The sequence below is a fragment of the Mizuhopecten yessoensis genome, unplaced genomic scaffold (genome assembly GCF_002113885.1).
Source record: "Mizuhopecten yessoensis strain PY_sf001 unplaced genomic scaffold, ASM211388v2 scaffold2691, whole genome shotgun sequence".
Lineage (NCBI taxonomy): Eukaryota > Metazoa > Mollusca > Bivalvia > Pectinida > Pectinidae > Mizuhopecten > Mizuhopecten yessoensis.
In genome coordinates, this window is record NW_018404672.1 from 260506 (window position 1) to 278784 (window position 18279).

Below are 18279 nucleotides of genomic sequence, written 5' to 3' on the forward strand. Positions count from 1 at the left end.
AATGACGTAACAATCAATACCTGCTCCCAAGAGAAGATAACTCTGCAATACGCAAAGACGGCATAGTAGAGAGAGAGAAAAAATTGTGAAAAATAGAATTGTTATAAATAAATTTATTTCATCTTTAACTATTTTCTTTTAATAAATGGGCAGATAACTCTAAGTCAGAAAAAATGCAGAAAAAAAATGGAATCTTCTTTGTTGAAGATACTGGACTTCACAGAGAACTGCACATATCATCATTTAACACTGAAAATAAGCCACAGGTTCTTAATATTTTCCATTATATTAATATAAATCATTCTTTTGTATAGAAGACATCACTAATGTGGCAAAACATCATCTTTGACATCGACGAGATATACTGTATACCAGGGACATTTCACTCAGTCAAACTCTCGGCCTCTTTGGCGCAATCTATATTTACCCACTGCTATTTTTTTCCGATCACATGTAATTCTTATGCACAGTATACTTTGTATTATTATTCATTTCCGTGATAAATTTGCACTCGTTACAGAGCTTGAAAAAGGCCGAAGTAAAAACTGTGGCGAAAATTTCCTAGTCCACAGTAGCATTGTAAAATCATACACTATCACTGATGATTTAACCCTTTCACCCCTATGTAACTTTAGTAGACTCTACCATGCATTGATATGGACATGTCCAGTATGGTCTACAGTGGTGAAAGGGCTAAGTACTTAGATGATCATGTTACCATTTACCTGATAAAACATACTATCATTTCATTAACTAGTGTTGTTCTAATTCATAGAATTTATTTGATGATTAGTCATTTCCCCTCCAACTACGGATAATCAATCATGATTTTCTATAATCAATCATGGTTTGACTATTACATCAAAACTTTCAAGTGTCATTGAAAATCCAACCCGACAACTGATTAACTCATTCACCCCTGTGGACACATTTGAACTCTCTCAATTCATAGGTTGGAATAGTTCATTATGAAATTTCAGGGGTGAATGAGTTAAGCAAACTACCATAATACTGCATTCAAACAATGATCCTGTCTTAAGCTAGGTAGTTGAAAATACACCATATAATTATCCATTTTAGGGAATGCTTCTCTACATACTTTTGTTTCATTTATGGTCTATTATTGATAAATCACTGGGGTTTTTTGAGAAATATCATGATAACTATCACATTTCCTATGACAAATGAGAAGTGATATTAAGTGAAATCTACTGTAGTCATAATTAATGATAATGAATCTTGAAATACTGTAAGAAGTGGAATTTTTCACGTCTGTAAATGTTTGTTTTGTGACTTTTTAAACTGATATCATTGAGGAAGTTTTGAGATGAGACGTTTGTCTTTGTTGTGACAAGATTTGGTAGGAGACACCCGATTAGCGATGACATCATAAGCTGGATTTCTTTGCCTGTGCCACCTTGGAATGGGTAGGGCGATCTATGGCCGTGGAAATAAACTGTCCGGCCTCCAGGAGCTTTTGTATATTGATGCCCTGTGGAATAGAAACAGAAAACAAATAATGAATACAGATAATCTTATTGCATTTAACCGTTTGTTTATTCCAACTCCACGAGGAAATACTCCCTAGAGATGTAATTTCTATAAACGGTTATATTTGACCTTATTTATTTCCCCCCTCTGGATTTTTTACTATACAATTCTTTTACCTTATGTGCGATATCGGAATAAAACTAGGGTAAAAATCGACTGCTTTACTCTTTCCTATCTCACTAATTAATTAAAACAGAAACTTTATCTATGGAGACAGCATAAGATCATATACATTTGAAGACGACTGATTCAGTGTATTAAGCTATTAATCCTATAATCTCTATAATTAGCCATGGCATATCTAACTTTTTAGTTAGGAAACCAAGACTTATTTTCAAAGCTGGCCTTTTTTCAAGGCGGTCTTATTTTTGAAAACATTTAGACAGTAAGCAGTGAACACCTTATTTTAAAGACAGGAAGTGAGCTCCCAAGATCGTCAGACCTAGGACGGAGCAGAGTTAGAGATGAATATTGATGAAAACACCAGGAGATATTTATATACAAATTAAAAATGTAATAATTAGAACTACCTAGTGTTTGACCATACAAAAAATCACGGCATGATTTCTATCTACCTTGGATACAAGGCTTAATTTTTAAGGACAGCCTACTTCCTTTCAAGATATATGTCCTTTTAAGGCCAACCTTTTTTTTGAACCAGTCTTATTATTGAAATATTAGGGTATCTCATTGGTTCAAGCAGGCTACCTGATGACCTGATTTTCCTGAATTCTGTCAGTACAGTAAAGCTGACCTAATATGAGGTCTGGCACATAGTTGCAAAACTTCTGCTCTTCTGAGGAAGTGCCATGCTTGCAATTATAAATGATGCAATAGGCTAGCAGAATTTCTTGGCAGACAAGCAGCAAAGAAATGGAAAGTGGCAAAATAAACTTGTTATGTAGCATTATGATATTGTCGTGCGAGGCACTGAAGGATAATTTTATTGGCACAACACTTGTTTAGTATAGCAGGCTAAGGGTTAACCTAGTTTTTAAGAATTGCATTTAGGCAAGGTAACAATCCTCATTATTACAGATCTAGTGAGTAGAACAAAAAGAAGAAACAAGAGGCCCATGGGCCTTAACGGTCACCTGAGTCTATAGTATTTATTTTTGTTGTTGAAATATGTACCAATTTGAGTAAAAAATAGTATAATGTTAACTTAACTTTGTCAGGACCATGAGCTGATCATTCCTAGACCAATTTTAAGTGAGATCGGCCTATTAGAACTTAGTAGCAAAATAGCGGCCATGGCAGCCAAATTGTATTTCTGATTGACCCGAAAAATAACAACACTTTGTCAGGACCATGATTCGATCATTCCTACAAAGTTTCAGTTCAATCGGCCAAGTAGATCTTTACTTTAAGTTTGAAATAGTTTACCAAAATGGCAGCTGTGGTGGCCATATTGGATTTCTGATCGACCTGAAAAATAACAACACTTTGTCAGGACCATGAGTCAATCATTCCTACAAAGTTTCAGTTCAATCGGCCTAGCAGAACTTGACTTTAAGTTTGAAATATGTTTTCAAAATGGTGGCCGTGGCGGCCATATTGGATTTATGATTGACCTGAAAAATAACAACACTTTGTCAGGACCATGAGTCGATCATTCCTACAAACTTTAAGTTCAATCGGTCCAGCAGAACTTGACTTTAAGTTTGAAATAGGTTTTCAAAATGGCGGCCGTGGTGGCCATATTGGATTTCTGATCGACCCAAAAAATAACAACACTTTGTCAGGACCATGAGGCGATCATTCCTACCAACTTTCAGTTCAATCGGTCCAGCAGAACTTGACTTTAAGTTTGAAATAGGTTTTCAAAATGGTGGCCGTGGCGGCCATATTGGATTTCTGATCGACCCGAAAAATAACAACACTTTGTCAGGACCATGAGGCGATCATTCCTACCAACTTTCAGTTCAATCGGCCCAGCAGAACTTGACTTTAAGTTTGAAATGTAAAATGTTAACGGACGACGGACGACGGACGACGGACGACGACGGACGAAAACGGATAGCAATAGGTCACTTGAGCTAAAGCTCAGGTGACCTAAAAACTTACCGTTTTGATATTGAGACCATTTAACATGTAGACGACGTCCTCAGTAGCGACGTTACCACTCGCCCCCTTGGCGTATGGACAGCCACCTAGTCCTGCTACAGAGCTGTCCACCACTGCTACCCCCATCTGTGAGCATAGACATTAAATAATTCTGTAATACACGCTCAAGAGGAACCTGATAGGACCCTAAAATAGATGATGTTATCATGCTGATCTGAATTGCTAAACCTCAAAAATGTTTATCTTGTGTTGAGGTTTTCTGTCTATATCATACAGAAGAAATTGGTGATTTTCTTCCATACCGTTACTTTTCTGATGTAAAAATAAATTAATCATCCTTGCTATTGTGCTATTGTCATCATCATCATCATCATCATCATCATCATCATCCTTGCTATTGTGCTATTATCATCATCATCATCACCATCATCATCATCATCATCATCATCATCGTCATCATCATCCTTGCTATTGTGCTATTATCATCATCATCACCACCATCATCATCATCATCATCATCATCATCGTCATCATCATCATCATCATCATCATCATCAGCATCATCATCATCATCATCATCATCATCAGCATCATCATCATCATCATCATCTGTCATCGCCATTGTCATCACTTTCATCATCATCGTCCATCATCATCTGTCATCGCCATGGTCATCACTTTCATCATCATCATCGTCCATCATCTTCTGTCATCGCCATTGTCATCACTTTCATCATCATCATCGTCCATCATCATCTGTCATCGCCATTGTCATCATCATTCATTTTTGTTGTCATTGTCATCACCACCTTATGCCAAAACTGATCCTATTGTGATACGGTCATGCTGCATAACGTGACGACGTATGATGTCATGATCCTATATTTAAGTGCTGATATTTTCAGAATAAGGTGCGTTGTGAGCTGTTTTTATTATATTTAGTAGATACAGACATGTGTATCTTCACTCCTCTGTAAAGTGTGGTAGAATCAGCCACCCATGTTACCTAACTATCCACATCCCCCAGTCTACACGTTTCAAATCAGGAAAATTTGTTTTCAACTTATGAACAGCCTATGCAATGAACTAGCTTGACCACGCATGTCATGGTAGGGGCGTCATCATATCAATGACCGTGTAGAGTGCCCAGTAGACCTACCTGTAAAGCAGCAAATATATTGGCCAGAGCTTGACCATATGTATCGTGGCAGTGGACGGCAAGATTATTGACCGGAACACTTTTCATCACCTCAGCAAGCATCTTCTTCATTCCCCCAGGCGTGCCAATCCCAATCGTGTCACCGAGGGAAATTTCGTAACAACCCATGTCATACATACTCTTTGATACCTAGAACAACGCATCAAAAAACTTCAATCAATCAAAAATACTTTAACCAATCAAAAATACTTCAACCCATCAAAAAAACTTCAATCAATGAAAAATACTTCAATAACAAATGTTATTCATATTCTTGGATAATTCACACTGAATCATAATTGTGTGCAACAACACATCCTTGAAATTCAAGGGTTCAATTCTCAACATATATATAAATCTTCTCAACACATTTGGAAAATCAAACAATTTACAAAATTGAAGACTCTGTAGGTGTCACCTTGCAAATAATGCAATTAGATTAGTTTGATACTTTGATGTATGTCAAAAGTATTACTGTATACCGCTGCAGTTAAAATATCAACTTTTTTGCCCAACATACATAATAAGGGTGAATTTATCATAACAGCGAATATTAGTAAAGAACATAAAATGCCTAGTAGCTAAATGTAAAGGCAAAATGAACACTGGGCGAATGTGGGTTGTTTTGGCAAAAGTTTTACTGGGCGAAAATTTCCTGGTATACAGTATGTAACAGTGTAACCGTAAAATTGACAGGACCTGAAGGTGGTGGGTGTCATTCCTTTGTGATCTAAGTATCAGCCCAGTGACTGGTCAGGTTTTAATACCTTAAACCAATTTCAAATAGCTTACCGTAGCCTTCAGTTTTGCCGCAACATATTCCAAAGGCACAGAAGCTATGTGTATCGAAAGCTTTGGATTTCAACCACTGTCATACAGCCAATCAGACATGCCGTAACAACTTATGTCATGCATATAATCTTGGAAACCTAAATCAGCCAATCAGACATGCAGTAACAACCCATGTCATGTATATAATCTTGGAAACCTAAATCAGCCAATCAGACATGTCGTAACAACCCATGTCATACATATAATCTTGGATACCTAAACTAGCCAATCAGACAGGTCGTAACAACCCATGTCATACATATAATTTTGGATAACTAAATCAGCCAATCAGACATGTCGTAACAACCCATGTTATACATATAATCTTGGATACCTAAATCAGCCAATCAGACATGTCGAAACAACCCATGTCAAATATATAATTTTGGATAACTAAATCAGCCGATCAGACATGTCATAACAACCCATGTCATACATATAATTTTGGAAACCTAAATCAGCCAATCAGACGTGTCATAACAACCCATGTCATATATATAATTTTGGATAACTAAATCAGCCGATCAGACATGTCATAACAACCCATGTCATACATATAATCTTGGATACCTAAATCAGCCAATCAGACGTGTCATAACAACCCATGTCATACATATAATTTTGGATACCTAAATCAGCCATTCAGACGTGTCGTAACAACCCATGTCATACATATAATTTTGGATACCTAAATCAGCCGATCAGACATGTCGTAACAACCCATGTCAAACATATAATTTTGGATAACTAAATCAGCCAATCAGACATGTCATAACAACCCATGTCATACATATAATCTTGGATACCTAAATCAGCCAATCAGACGTGTCATAACAACCCATGTCATACATATAATTTTGGATACCTAAATCAGCCATTCAGACGTGTCGTAACAACCCATGTCATACATATAATTTTGGATACCTAAATCAGCCGATCAGACATGTCGTAACAACCCATGTCAAACATATAATTTTGGATAACTAAATCAGCCAATCAGACATGTCATAACAACCCATGTCATACATATAATCTTGGATACCTAAATCAGCCAATCAGACGTGTCATAACAACCCATGTCATACATATAATTTTGGATACCTAAATCAGCCATTCAGACGTGTCGTAACAACCCATGTCATACATATAATTTTGGATACCTAAATCAGCCGATCAGACATGTCGTAACAACCCATGTCAAACATATAATTTTGGATAACTAAATCAGCCAATCAGACATGTCATAACAACCCATGTCATACATATAATCTTGGATACCTAAATCAGCCAATCAGACGTGTCATAACAACCCATGTCATATATATAATCTTGTATTAATAAATCAGCCATTCAGACGTGTCGTAACAACCCATGTCATACATATAATTTTGGATACCTAAATCAGCCAATCACATGAATTATTCAGTTGTTTGCATGAAACATCCAAAAACTGAACCATTTTTCAACAATTAAAAGAGGTTTAACCCTACAAAACATACAAGTGATTTACTTGCCATATTTTTGTGTCGTCATTTCCATATTGTGTATTGGTTATTTCAATGTTGTAGTGTAAATTATGGTAAACAATGGGTAAACACTAGCACAAGTATGTAGCATTGATTTGTCAACACCCGGATATCTAGATGCATATATATGTTACTGGGGAAATATTTATGAAATAAACCTAAGAGAGAGAGATGCTTCCCATTAATTTACCTGTGTAAGTGTAGTTTACCTGTGTACGTTTAGTTTACCTGTGTAAGTTTAGTTAACCTGTGTTAGTTTAGTTTACCTGTGTAAGTTTAGTTTACCTGTGTTAGTTTAGTTTACCTGTGTTAGTTTAGTTTACCTGTGTAAGTTTAATTTATCTGGGCTAGCTTGGGTAGTTTATATGTAGTAGTTTGATTATAAACCGTGTTGCATTATATCACCCATACATGTACTCCTTTCCTTTTGCTAGTTAAGTTAACCTGTACTAATTTATTTTAACTGTACAACTTTGTACCTGTACTACATTACTTTACCTCCCCTACTTTGTTTTACCTGAACTACATTACTCTTTACCTCAGCTACTTTTTCAGGGGACACTTCGCCTTCATATGGACATCCCATCACACAGGAAACATACCTGCAATCAACATACAAGTTATCAGGTATTGTTTGACCCAACAGGCCTGCCTGGTCAGATGATCCAGCACATCAAAAATACACTTTATTCACAGTTCTGGTTGTGACCCATTTTTAGGTTACATTTTTTGTGTAAAAAGGAGTTATTGTAACCGTGGTAAAAACTGTATAAACATAGAAACATCTTACAAAAACAAGAAGCTGATTTCAGCCTTAAGGACAGGCCCTGATTTCAGCCTCAAGGACAGACCCTGATTTCAGCCTTAAGGACAGACCCTGATTTCAGCATTAAGGACAGACCCTGATTTCAGCCTCAAGGACAGACCCTGATTTCAGCCTTAAGGACAGACTCTGATTTCAGCCTTAATGACAAACCCTGATTTCAGCCTCAAGGACAGACCCTGATTTCAGCCTCAAGGACAGACCCTGAATTCAGCCTTAAGGACAGACCCTGATTTCAGCATTAAGGACAGACTCTGATTTCAGCCTCAAGGACAGTCCCTGATTTCAGCCTCAAGGACAGACCCTGATTTCAGCCTCAAGGACAGACTCTGACTTCAGCCTCAAGGACAGACTCTGATTTCAGCTTCAAGGACAGACTCTGATTTCAGCCTCAAGGACAGACCCTGATTTCTTTCTGATCCATTTGACTCGGGATGTTAACTATTAGTTGGCTAACGTATAGATGTTTCTTCTGGTGAAAATTTGTTCAGTCGTTCATCTGAAGAAGTTGTTTAAAGAATTTAATTGGTGACAGACATACAACAGACATTAATCTTCAGACCAGGGGAACTTAAAAACAACGCACAGCCTGCTGTAGAGTGAATATGTTTTGAATATAACAGCTGCTAAGCACAAACTGTATTTGTTGTTGTTGTTTATTTGTTAATTACCAATGAAAGTTGACTGAATAACTAGTTACTCAGTAGGAAGTTCATAATGATCATTGCCTGATTTAGATAATGATCATTGCCTGATTTAGATAAAGATCATTGCTTGATCAAGATAAAGATCATTGCCCTATTCAGATAATGATCGGTGCCTGATTCAGTTGCCTGATTTAGATAATGACCATTGCCTGATTTAGATAATGATCATTCCCTGATTTAGATAATGATCATTGCCTGATTTAGATAATGACCATTGCCTGATTATGATAATGATCATTGCTTGATTTAGATAATGATCATTGCTTGATTTAGATAAAGATCATTGCCCGATTAAGATAATGATCATTGCCTGATTCAGTTGCCTGATTTAGATAATGATCATTTCCTGATTTAGATAATGATCGTTGCCTGATTTAGATACTGATCGTTGCCTGATTTAGATAATGATCGTTGCCTGATTTAGGTAATGATCGTTGCCTGATTTAGATAATGACCATTGCCTGATTATGATAATAATCATTGCTTGATTTAGATAATGATCATTGCTTGATTTAGATAAAGATCATTGCCCGATTAAGATAATGATCATTGCCTGGTTCAGTTGCCTGATTTAGATAATGATCATTTCCTGATTTAGATAATGATCGTTGCCTGATTTTGATAATGATCATTGCCTGATTTAGATAATGATCTTTGCCTGATTTAGATAATGATCATTCCCTGATTTAGATAATGATCATTGCCTGATTTAGGTAATGACCATTGCCTGATTATGATAATGATCATTGCTTGATTTAGATATTGATCATTGCTTGATTTAGATAAAGATCATTGCCCGATTAAGATAATGATCATTGCCTGGTTCAGTTGCCTGATTTAGATAATGATCATTGCCTTATTTAGATAATGATCATTGCCTGATTTAGATAATGAGCATTGCCTGATTTAGATAATGATCGTTGCCTGATTTTGATAATGATCATTGCCTGATTTAGATAATGATCATTCCGTGATTTAGATAATGATCATTGCCTGATTTAGGTAATGATCATTCCCTGATTTAGATAATGATCATTGCCTTATTTAGATAATGATCATTGCCTGATTTAGACAAAGATCATTGCTTGATCAAGATAAAGATCATTGCCCTATTCAGATAATGATCGGTGCCTGATTCAGTTGCCTGAATTAGATAATGACCATTGCCTGATTTAGATAATGATCGTTGCCTGATTTTGATAATGATCATTGCCTGATTTAGATAATGACCATTGCCTGATTATGATAATGATCATTGCTTGATTTAGATATTGATCATTGCTTGATTTAGATAAAGATCATTGCCCGATTAAGATAATGATCATTGCCTGGTTCAGTTGCCTGATTTAGATAATGATCATTTCCTGATTTAGATAATGATCGTTGCCTGATTTAGATGATGATCATTGCCTGATTTAGATAATGATCGATGCCTGAATTAGATAATGATCGTTGCCTGATTTAGATACTGATCGTTGCCTGATTTAGATAATGATCGATGCCTGAATTAGATAATGATCGTTGCCTGATTTAGATGATGATCATTGCCTGATTTAGATAATGATCTTTGCCTGATTTAGATAATGATCATTCCCTGATTTAGATAATGATCATTGCCTTATTTAGATAATGATCATTGCCTGATTTAGACAAAGATCATTGCTTGATCAAGATAAAGATCATTGCCCTATTCAGATAATGATCGGTGCCTGATTCAGTTGCCTGAATTAGATAATGACCATTGCCTGATTTAGATAATGATCGTTGCCTGATTTTGATAATGATCATTGCCTGATTTAGATAATGAGCGTTGCCTGATTTAGATAATGATCATTGCATGATTTAGATAATGATCGTTGCCTGATTTAGGTAATGATCGTTGCCTGATTTAGATAATGACCATTGCCTGATTATGATAATAATCATTGCTTGATTTAGATAATGATCATTGCCTGATTTAGGTAATGATCATTCCCTGATTTAGATAATGATCATTGCCTTATTTAGATAATGATCGTTGCCTGATTTAGATACTGATCGTTGCCTGATTTAGATAATGATCGATGCCTGAATTAGATAATGATCGTTGCCTGATTTAGATAATGATCGTTGCCTGATTTAGATAATGATCATTGACTGATTAAGATAATGATCGTTGTCTGATTTATGATAGTTGCTCTCAGGACTCCCATTTTTCTGCACAGTGATTACTATGCTGTATCATGGTCACTGCAAATTGCATGGTACTGGCTCTAGATCTCTGTAACCCATTTTCCTCGCAGCAGAAATATGCAATTGTAAGAGAAAACCCAGTAATGTACCAGTTATACTCACCCCCTTACAGGTATCCTACTTTCCTTAGCTGCCTTCATTACTTCTTCAAATCGCTTCAAGCTATCTGCTATACTGCAATTTATATTTTTCCTGTTGAAAAACAAACAAGAACTTCTACAAAAGGACCTTTCATGAAGTTGCATACATTATCATCAACTGGGTTAGGACTTCTGATCTCATATTATATTATCAAATCAAAATTTATGTAAATCAAAATATCTAAAAGGACACAAAAAACATCAAATAAATTGCTGAACACATCCTTTCTGCAAGTTCAGTTTTTAGAGCAAACATGAACTGAAGTGACTAATAAATCCTAAGGTTCAGGTGTCTGAAATTATTCCTTTATATATAATGCTCAGGATTCCCTTATTCAGAGGCTATCAAGAAAACTTGGCAGGAGGCACCACCCCTGAGGTCCGAGTGTCTGAAACAGATGATGGCACGGAAGCCTGATCACCTTCACTGGAGTTCTATTGTCTATCTCAGTGTAATAAACAACTTATTGTCATTTTTGAAAGGAAACATAAATCTTTGTTACCCTCGATCAGTCATGTTTCACGAGAGTTTGCCCTCGCAAAACCAGGGCTACATTCGCGTATCCCGGTTGAAACGGTACTTGTGGCGCAGAAGTAGTCTACGATAAACGATCGCACTTGGACCGTTCTGTGAGCAAAGCTAAAAATGCACAGTTTTGAAGAATAAAAAACAATGTATCAAGAATATTATGCCCTTCTTTTACGCGTCCACTGAATTAAATTAACGTATCTTAAAAACTACATGTGACTTGACATTATTTTAGAAAGAAAAAACGCAAACTGGCAATAGTCAGCATTTTAGTTTCGGTCAGGTACGTCTGGACCCCTCAATCTACACGTGCCAAATTTTCCTGAGGTCAGCCTCGGTCCAGATCTGTACCTGTCATTTTCTTTACAGGTTCAACCGGATACAGGAATGTACCCTTGATTGATCTGGAGGTAACAAAGAATCATGTTTCCCTTACCATAATGGCAATCAATGTATTATGTTCCTCATAGTAGTAGTAATCACATGGTAAACTGACCTTGTGCTAACTTCAGAGATTATCTGTGTTGAGAGATTATCTGTGTTGAGAGATTATCTGTGTTGAGAGATTATCTGTGTTGAGAGATCCCTTTTAGGATTTCTTGAGGGTGGTCATCCCTTACTATACCCTGTAATATTGCCAACTACCATTCTGTATCATTTTGGCAGTAAAATGAGGGAGGCTATATACTGAGTCGACCATTATGAAAACTACACAGCTAACATGTTATATTAGATCATCCGAACATGATGTGTAATTTTAGGTCATCCTGTAACATAGGCTTAATCTACCCTGTACATTTTATATTTTATATTAATAATTGAAAATAAATTATCATTTAGTCTACCACAGGAAGCACCTTGGTTTATGAACAAACAGATCAGCCTCTCCATTGGTGAAATTCTATATGATTTTTTACAATGTGTATTACACAGATTTTCTGTAACAGCTTCTCAGACAGAAATCAAAATCAAATAGTGATTATCCAGGACAGGTCTAATTTCTACTTCTTCTAATAACATCATCTGGTCTGAACGACAACAACAACAAGAGGGGAAAATCTCATTGACAAGATTTGTGTTAAAACGTCTGGAAAAAAGGTTAACTCTGTGGCTGATAATCAAAGAACACCACAAGTAATCCAGAAATGTTTGCTTTCTGATTTCAGTACTGTTTCTACATACCTGCTGGCTCTCTGATTTCAGTACTGATTCTACATACCGGCTGGCTCTCTGATTTCAGTACTGTTTATACATACCTGCTGGCTCTCTGATTTCAGTACTGATTCTACATACCTGCTGGCTCTCTGATTTCAGTACTGTTTCTACATACCTGCTGGCTCTCTGATTTCAGTACTGTTTCTTCATAACTACTGGCTCTCTGATTTCAGTACTGTTTCTACATACCTGCTGGCTCTCTGATTTCAGTACTGATTCTACATACCTGCTGGCTCTCTGACTTCAGAACTGTTTCTACATACCTGCTGAAGCTTTCTGAAGCTGCTCCAAATATTGCTACTTCTGTCGCTTTTGCACTTACCTGAGAAAAAAAGGAAAATATTTCAAACTTGTGCAACATATATACCAGGTAGTTTCTGTTATAGGTGTAAAATACTTGACAACAAAACACAAACTTTATTCACAAAATCATCATTACAGTAAAGTCTTAATCTAAATCATAAATGGAAACTTTCTTGATTTTAGAACAATTATGAAACAACAAGGTTTTTTTTCAACTTTTATTAATCACTCTTGTTGGGCAGGATAGAAGCAAGCATATGACCTTAATGTTGGAGGAAACACACTGAATTTACAAAAAATCTACCTTAGTTCAGATCTGTATTGATCATTTCTTTTCAGATTTAACCCTCTCACCACTGTAGACCATAATAGACTTAGCCAGATCAATGCATGGCAACATCTATTAAAGTTACATAGGGGTGAAAGGGTTGATCAGTTGAAAAGGTTTGAACGGATAAAAGAAAAGGGCCCAGGTACTTACTGCCTTTTGGAAGCCTTGCAGATTGGGGGTGAGAGCAGCGTAGGAAATGTTTGGGTAATGTTTGATTCCCTCCAGGACTTCCGTATGATCTGCCATCTTGAGAAAAAAAAGGTGGAAAGGTTTGAAATTTTATTTTTCAAAACTGATGTCAGGTTTTTTTTCTTTTGAAAAACAAAGCATTTTATGTCATTTTGAGGCTTTTATTTAAGCATACTCGCAAACTGTTTGAAACTTCCATGGCAGAGATTACGCATGCTCACTTTAAAAAATATCACTTTAAAAAGACAACTTTAATTTTGAGCTATTCTTTCAGATGAAATCATTAGATTTTAGAAAATAGGAACTCACTGGTTGAAAATGCTCAATTTAGGGTTCAAATAGGGAGAGCTAGCAAGTACGACATGTGATTTAAGAAATTCAAATGTTTTGTCCTGCTTAATAATCCAAGACTGACGCACACTTTGTGAGAAGTTTGATTTCTGAAACAAACTTTAAGGGCTGGTGATATTGAAGAAATTCTGGAAGTCACATAACTACAAAACATATATACAAAACACCAACGTGGGGGAAATACTAGCCAATTGTTCTCAGCAGACACTCGTCCTCAACATTAAGCAAAACCCTCTTATAATGCTAAATACTTTTGGAAAAACTGGAGGAAATATAAGGAGGTTTTAGTTTTGGGAGACGCAGTAGTCTAGTGGTAGGACGCCGGACTCTGCTTGTTCCAGTCTACTCAGCTGTAAATGAGTATGGAGTTTGGCAGTGCTAGAATTGTAGAATGCTAGCTTTGAGCGCCGAAATGACAGCACCGGCTGTATGCTCCCAAGGAAGTTGAGAAAGATGTTCGCTGGCTGCTAAGGCCCTATAACCACAGATAATAATTTGTAAACTGCTTTGAGACGACCTACAAACTAGGTTGTGATAAAGCGGTATATAAGAACCTTGAATTATTATAATTAGTATATGTTTAGAGCTGTATAAAATGTCCGTACCTGTGGTACCCATTTCGGAGATACAAAACTTGTCACTTCAATCACAGGCAGCCCGGCCTCTGACAACAAGTCTATGAATTTGATTTTCGTTTCTGTCGGCACCATAATCTAAAATTTGAAACACCAGAAGTAATGCACATGACAGTATAACATATTTATATATAGTTTACCTTGTTATAAACATGCATGTGATATAAACCCTTGGGTGTCAAACAGAACTATCATACAATAATCTGTACATTATCACACAGATTGTGATTTTCTTGGTTACAGTAGTAATTTATTCAATGTTATATTCTTATCAAACTGATGATATTTGATCCAACAAGAGTGAGATTGGAATGTTTTGGAGTCATAAATTGAAATGTGACATCACAGATTGATTTCTTTGTCTTGTTTATATACTATTATGATGATACATGAGTTTTTCAGACAATGTGACATGGAACTTTCTTATCCACATGATGTGTATGAAAGGAATATTACAGCACATTATTCTAAAAGAACTCTACAGTTTGGCTAAAGCTGTTCTGTTGTTACCTAGTGATGAATTTGCTGAACAAGAATGAGCTTGAATATCTTGCAGCCATCGGATGCTACATGTATCATGATGTAATTTTCAACTAACGATATCACTTTACCTGCCATTATTGTTTAGGTCAGTTTTTCGGGACATAAATTAAAATTGAATCTATGTATGTATCTATGTATGTATATATCCATATGACAAACTAACAACATTAATACATGAAGCTGATTTAGTAGATGCCAAAAGAAAAAGTTTTAAATACATTATAGCTGTGTGTAAGTATAGCTATCAGGTATATAGAAACATATACCAACCTTTTCATTCTGTAGTCCATCTCGGGGGCCAACCTCTACGACTTTCACGAATGACGGGAATCCTGCAAACTAAAATAAAGCAAACAATTGTTTATGAGAAGACACAAAGGCAGCAGATGTTTTCAAATTAAGTGAAGTAAAACAATAACATATTGTAAAGTTTTAAGCATGGACTTAACATATATATCTGGGCTGGTACCGTCGAGGAATGGGTGAAAATGTTAGCAAATGGTTTACGCTCTCATTTCAAAACAAATATCTAATTATTAAGTGGAAACCCTTTCTTCTTAAAAGGTGTTATACATCTACATATTTTCTGCAGATTACTAACTTGTGATTCTCTTACTGGATAATGTATATAAGTGAAAGTAAATTTTATGAAAAACGAAGGTAGATTTGTTGAACTTTGTAAACTGACATTTAAGACAAATTTCTCATAACAAATTATAAATGACTTGACATGCTTGAGCATTAATTAAAGATATTTTTTCATTTTAAAAAGTGAAACAATATGAGATGTGTTCATTAGATTTAGAAAACATTACCAAGCACATGACGTATAAAATCATCAGACCAATTATTAGTAATGATTCTGAAACATCAACTGATTCTCAACACTAACTCCATCAGTGGAGTTTCACAAAATTGGCTTATAAGTGGTGCAAAGAGTCGTCCAAACGAGAATTTACCTACATTTAAATTAGGGCTGCGACAATACGCATATATCACAATACGATACATATCGCGGTAAGATGCTTACGATACGATACGTATCGTGATACAAATTTCTGCTTAAAAGGTCAACTTCATATAATGATTGAGTGCAGGATTTTATTGAGTTTTTTATAGACTTCAATAGTAAATAATATAGAAATATATTTTTGTATAATTTCTAGTAATTCCGGGTATGATTGCACAGTGGACCACAGCTTAACTGATGGATTCAATAAATATAAGTAAACTTTTTTAGAGTTTGATAGAAATTAATTGATAATTTAAGTACTGTTAGTGTATCGCGATACAAGCAATCAAACAATTTGATATGATACACAAGAAAGTCTCATGATACAATACAACATAATATATTGTTGTAGCCCTAATTTAAATCAGGCTTTTTGATCTTGATTACCTTGTAAAAAATGATATTTCTGGTAACTGTTTACAACCAGTTATCAGGTAAATCCTTTTAGTTAAAACACAAAAGAAATGTTAATTTATACTATTTTTTTTCTGCTCAAGTACAAGCCCTCCCGTTCCATTATGTTATAACTGGAAGTCCTGTAGGTGAAGTTTTACTGCACGGAACTTTTGCACATCTTTGCATGCATATTCGTACAGAAATTTCATATTTCAGAACTCTTTCGACAGGCAGATGCTATCGGATAGACACAAAATTAGGGAGGGGGCTAAATTGTAGGCACCCACCCTGTTCCAAGGATTTTTGCCAAAGTGGGAAGGGGGCTTATTTGCGAGAGGGGGCTTATTTGCGGTCAAATAGGGTAGTTGCATACAGCAAGTTTTTGGCTGTTTCTGAATATGTATTTATGTATGCCACACCTCCTCGCTGTCTGCTTACGAAAATCATGTGACAGCTGTCACATGGTTACATCGGTCTGGTTGTTTTAGAAATTTGTATCGAAACCTTTTGGTTTAGGTAAAATTAACCCTTTCACCCCTAGGTAACTTTAGTAGACTCTACCATACATTTTTCTAGGTGAGTCCATTATGGTCTACAGTGTTGAAAGGGTTAAAGATTTAATAGTGTTGGTAAACAATGTGAAGCACATTGATTTTTGCTGAAATTTGTTTGTTCGAAGATTTCCATCTCAACGACTTAAGTGGCCAATCAACGCTACAGCTCATTTATTAAATATTAGTGTGGCAGATTTTAATTGTACATCATGGTCGCCTTCTAGTTTTGTGTTAGAAGGAATTTCCCTTTGTCTCAGTGGTAGAGCATCCAACTTGGAACCTAGAGATCGCAGGTTCAGCTCATGATGAAGAACACTGTTTTCTTTCCTTTTACAAATGGTTCTGTTGCCGTCTGTGTGGTGACAGGGAGTTAGAACCACGCTTGGTGTGGTGTTTTACCCGATTTACATGATCCTCGGTCTGTTGTAACACAGGCCCTTGTATCTGGTATTAAATACCTCAGCTATTTGGATTTTAGCTCAGGTATTAAATACCAGATGCATATATGTAAGTAGTGGATTTTGGATTTTAGCTCAGTTATTAAATACCAGATACGTATACAAGTGCCTGTGGTTGTAAGCACTTGTTGCTTCTTGACCACCTATTTCATATTCACACTTTAACTCTGTTACTGATTGTGCATGCATGGCAATTGTCATACAATACATATTAAAAGCTTCATTGTCCTATCTCAGGTTATTTGCTTCCTGTGTACACCTACAAGTAGATATGACGAACACATTTAAAAAGGGGAGGGGGAGTACTGTGGCAGATATTAATTGTATATAGTTTTTGGATTACGATTGTCTCCTAGCTTTGCGCTAGAGGAAATTTCACTTGCCCTCAGTGGCATAGCGTCCGACTAGGAACCTAGGGATCACGGGTTCGATTCCCGGTTTCCAAACAGTAACAATTAACTTTCAACTGGGCAACATCGCCGACAACGAGCAAAACAAGTATAGACAACATAAATTCGTGAATTGTAACAAAGACATATTCTTACAGCAGCATGTGAACAATTTCTCGAGACCTTCTCTCGTGATATTTTTGCAAATATTTGAACAAATCGGTGCAAAGTGAAAGTCAGCGAGGCCATTTTTACCGGAAGTAAACAATCGCCCGTAATCGAGTGCTTTCTTTGAAGAA

The 18279-nt window shown here is 36.1% G+C and overlaps 1 protein-coding gene across 1 annotated transcript; it reads right to left on the bottom strand.

Moving 5' to 3' along the window:
• Positions 1-70: 70 nt before the first annotated feature.
• On the bottom strand, positions 71-18255 carry LOC110446413 (hydroxymethylglutaryl-CoA lyase, mitochondrial-like). Its single transcript, XM_021491554.1, has 10 exons — positions 18137-18255; positions 15442-15510; positions 14599-14706; positions 13604-13699; positions 13083-13141; positions 11038-11127; positions 7712-7775; positions 4778-4966; positions 3619-3744; positions 71-1492 (listed from the first exon to the last, which is right to left on the bottom strand). Exons 1-10 carry the CDS (start codon positions 18227-18229, stop codon positions 1388-1390), a joined length of 999 nt encoding a protein of 332 aa, XP_021347229.1. The 5' UTR covers positions 18230-18255; the 3' UTR covers positions 71-1387.
• Between the last annotated feature and the right edge of the window lie 24 nt (positions 18256-18279).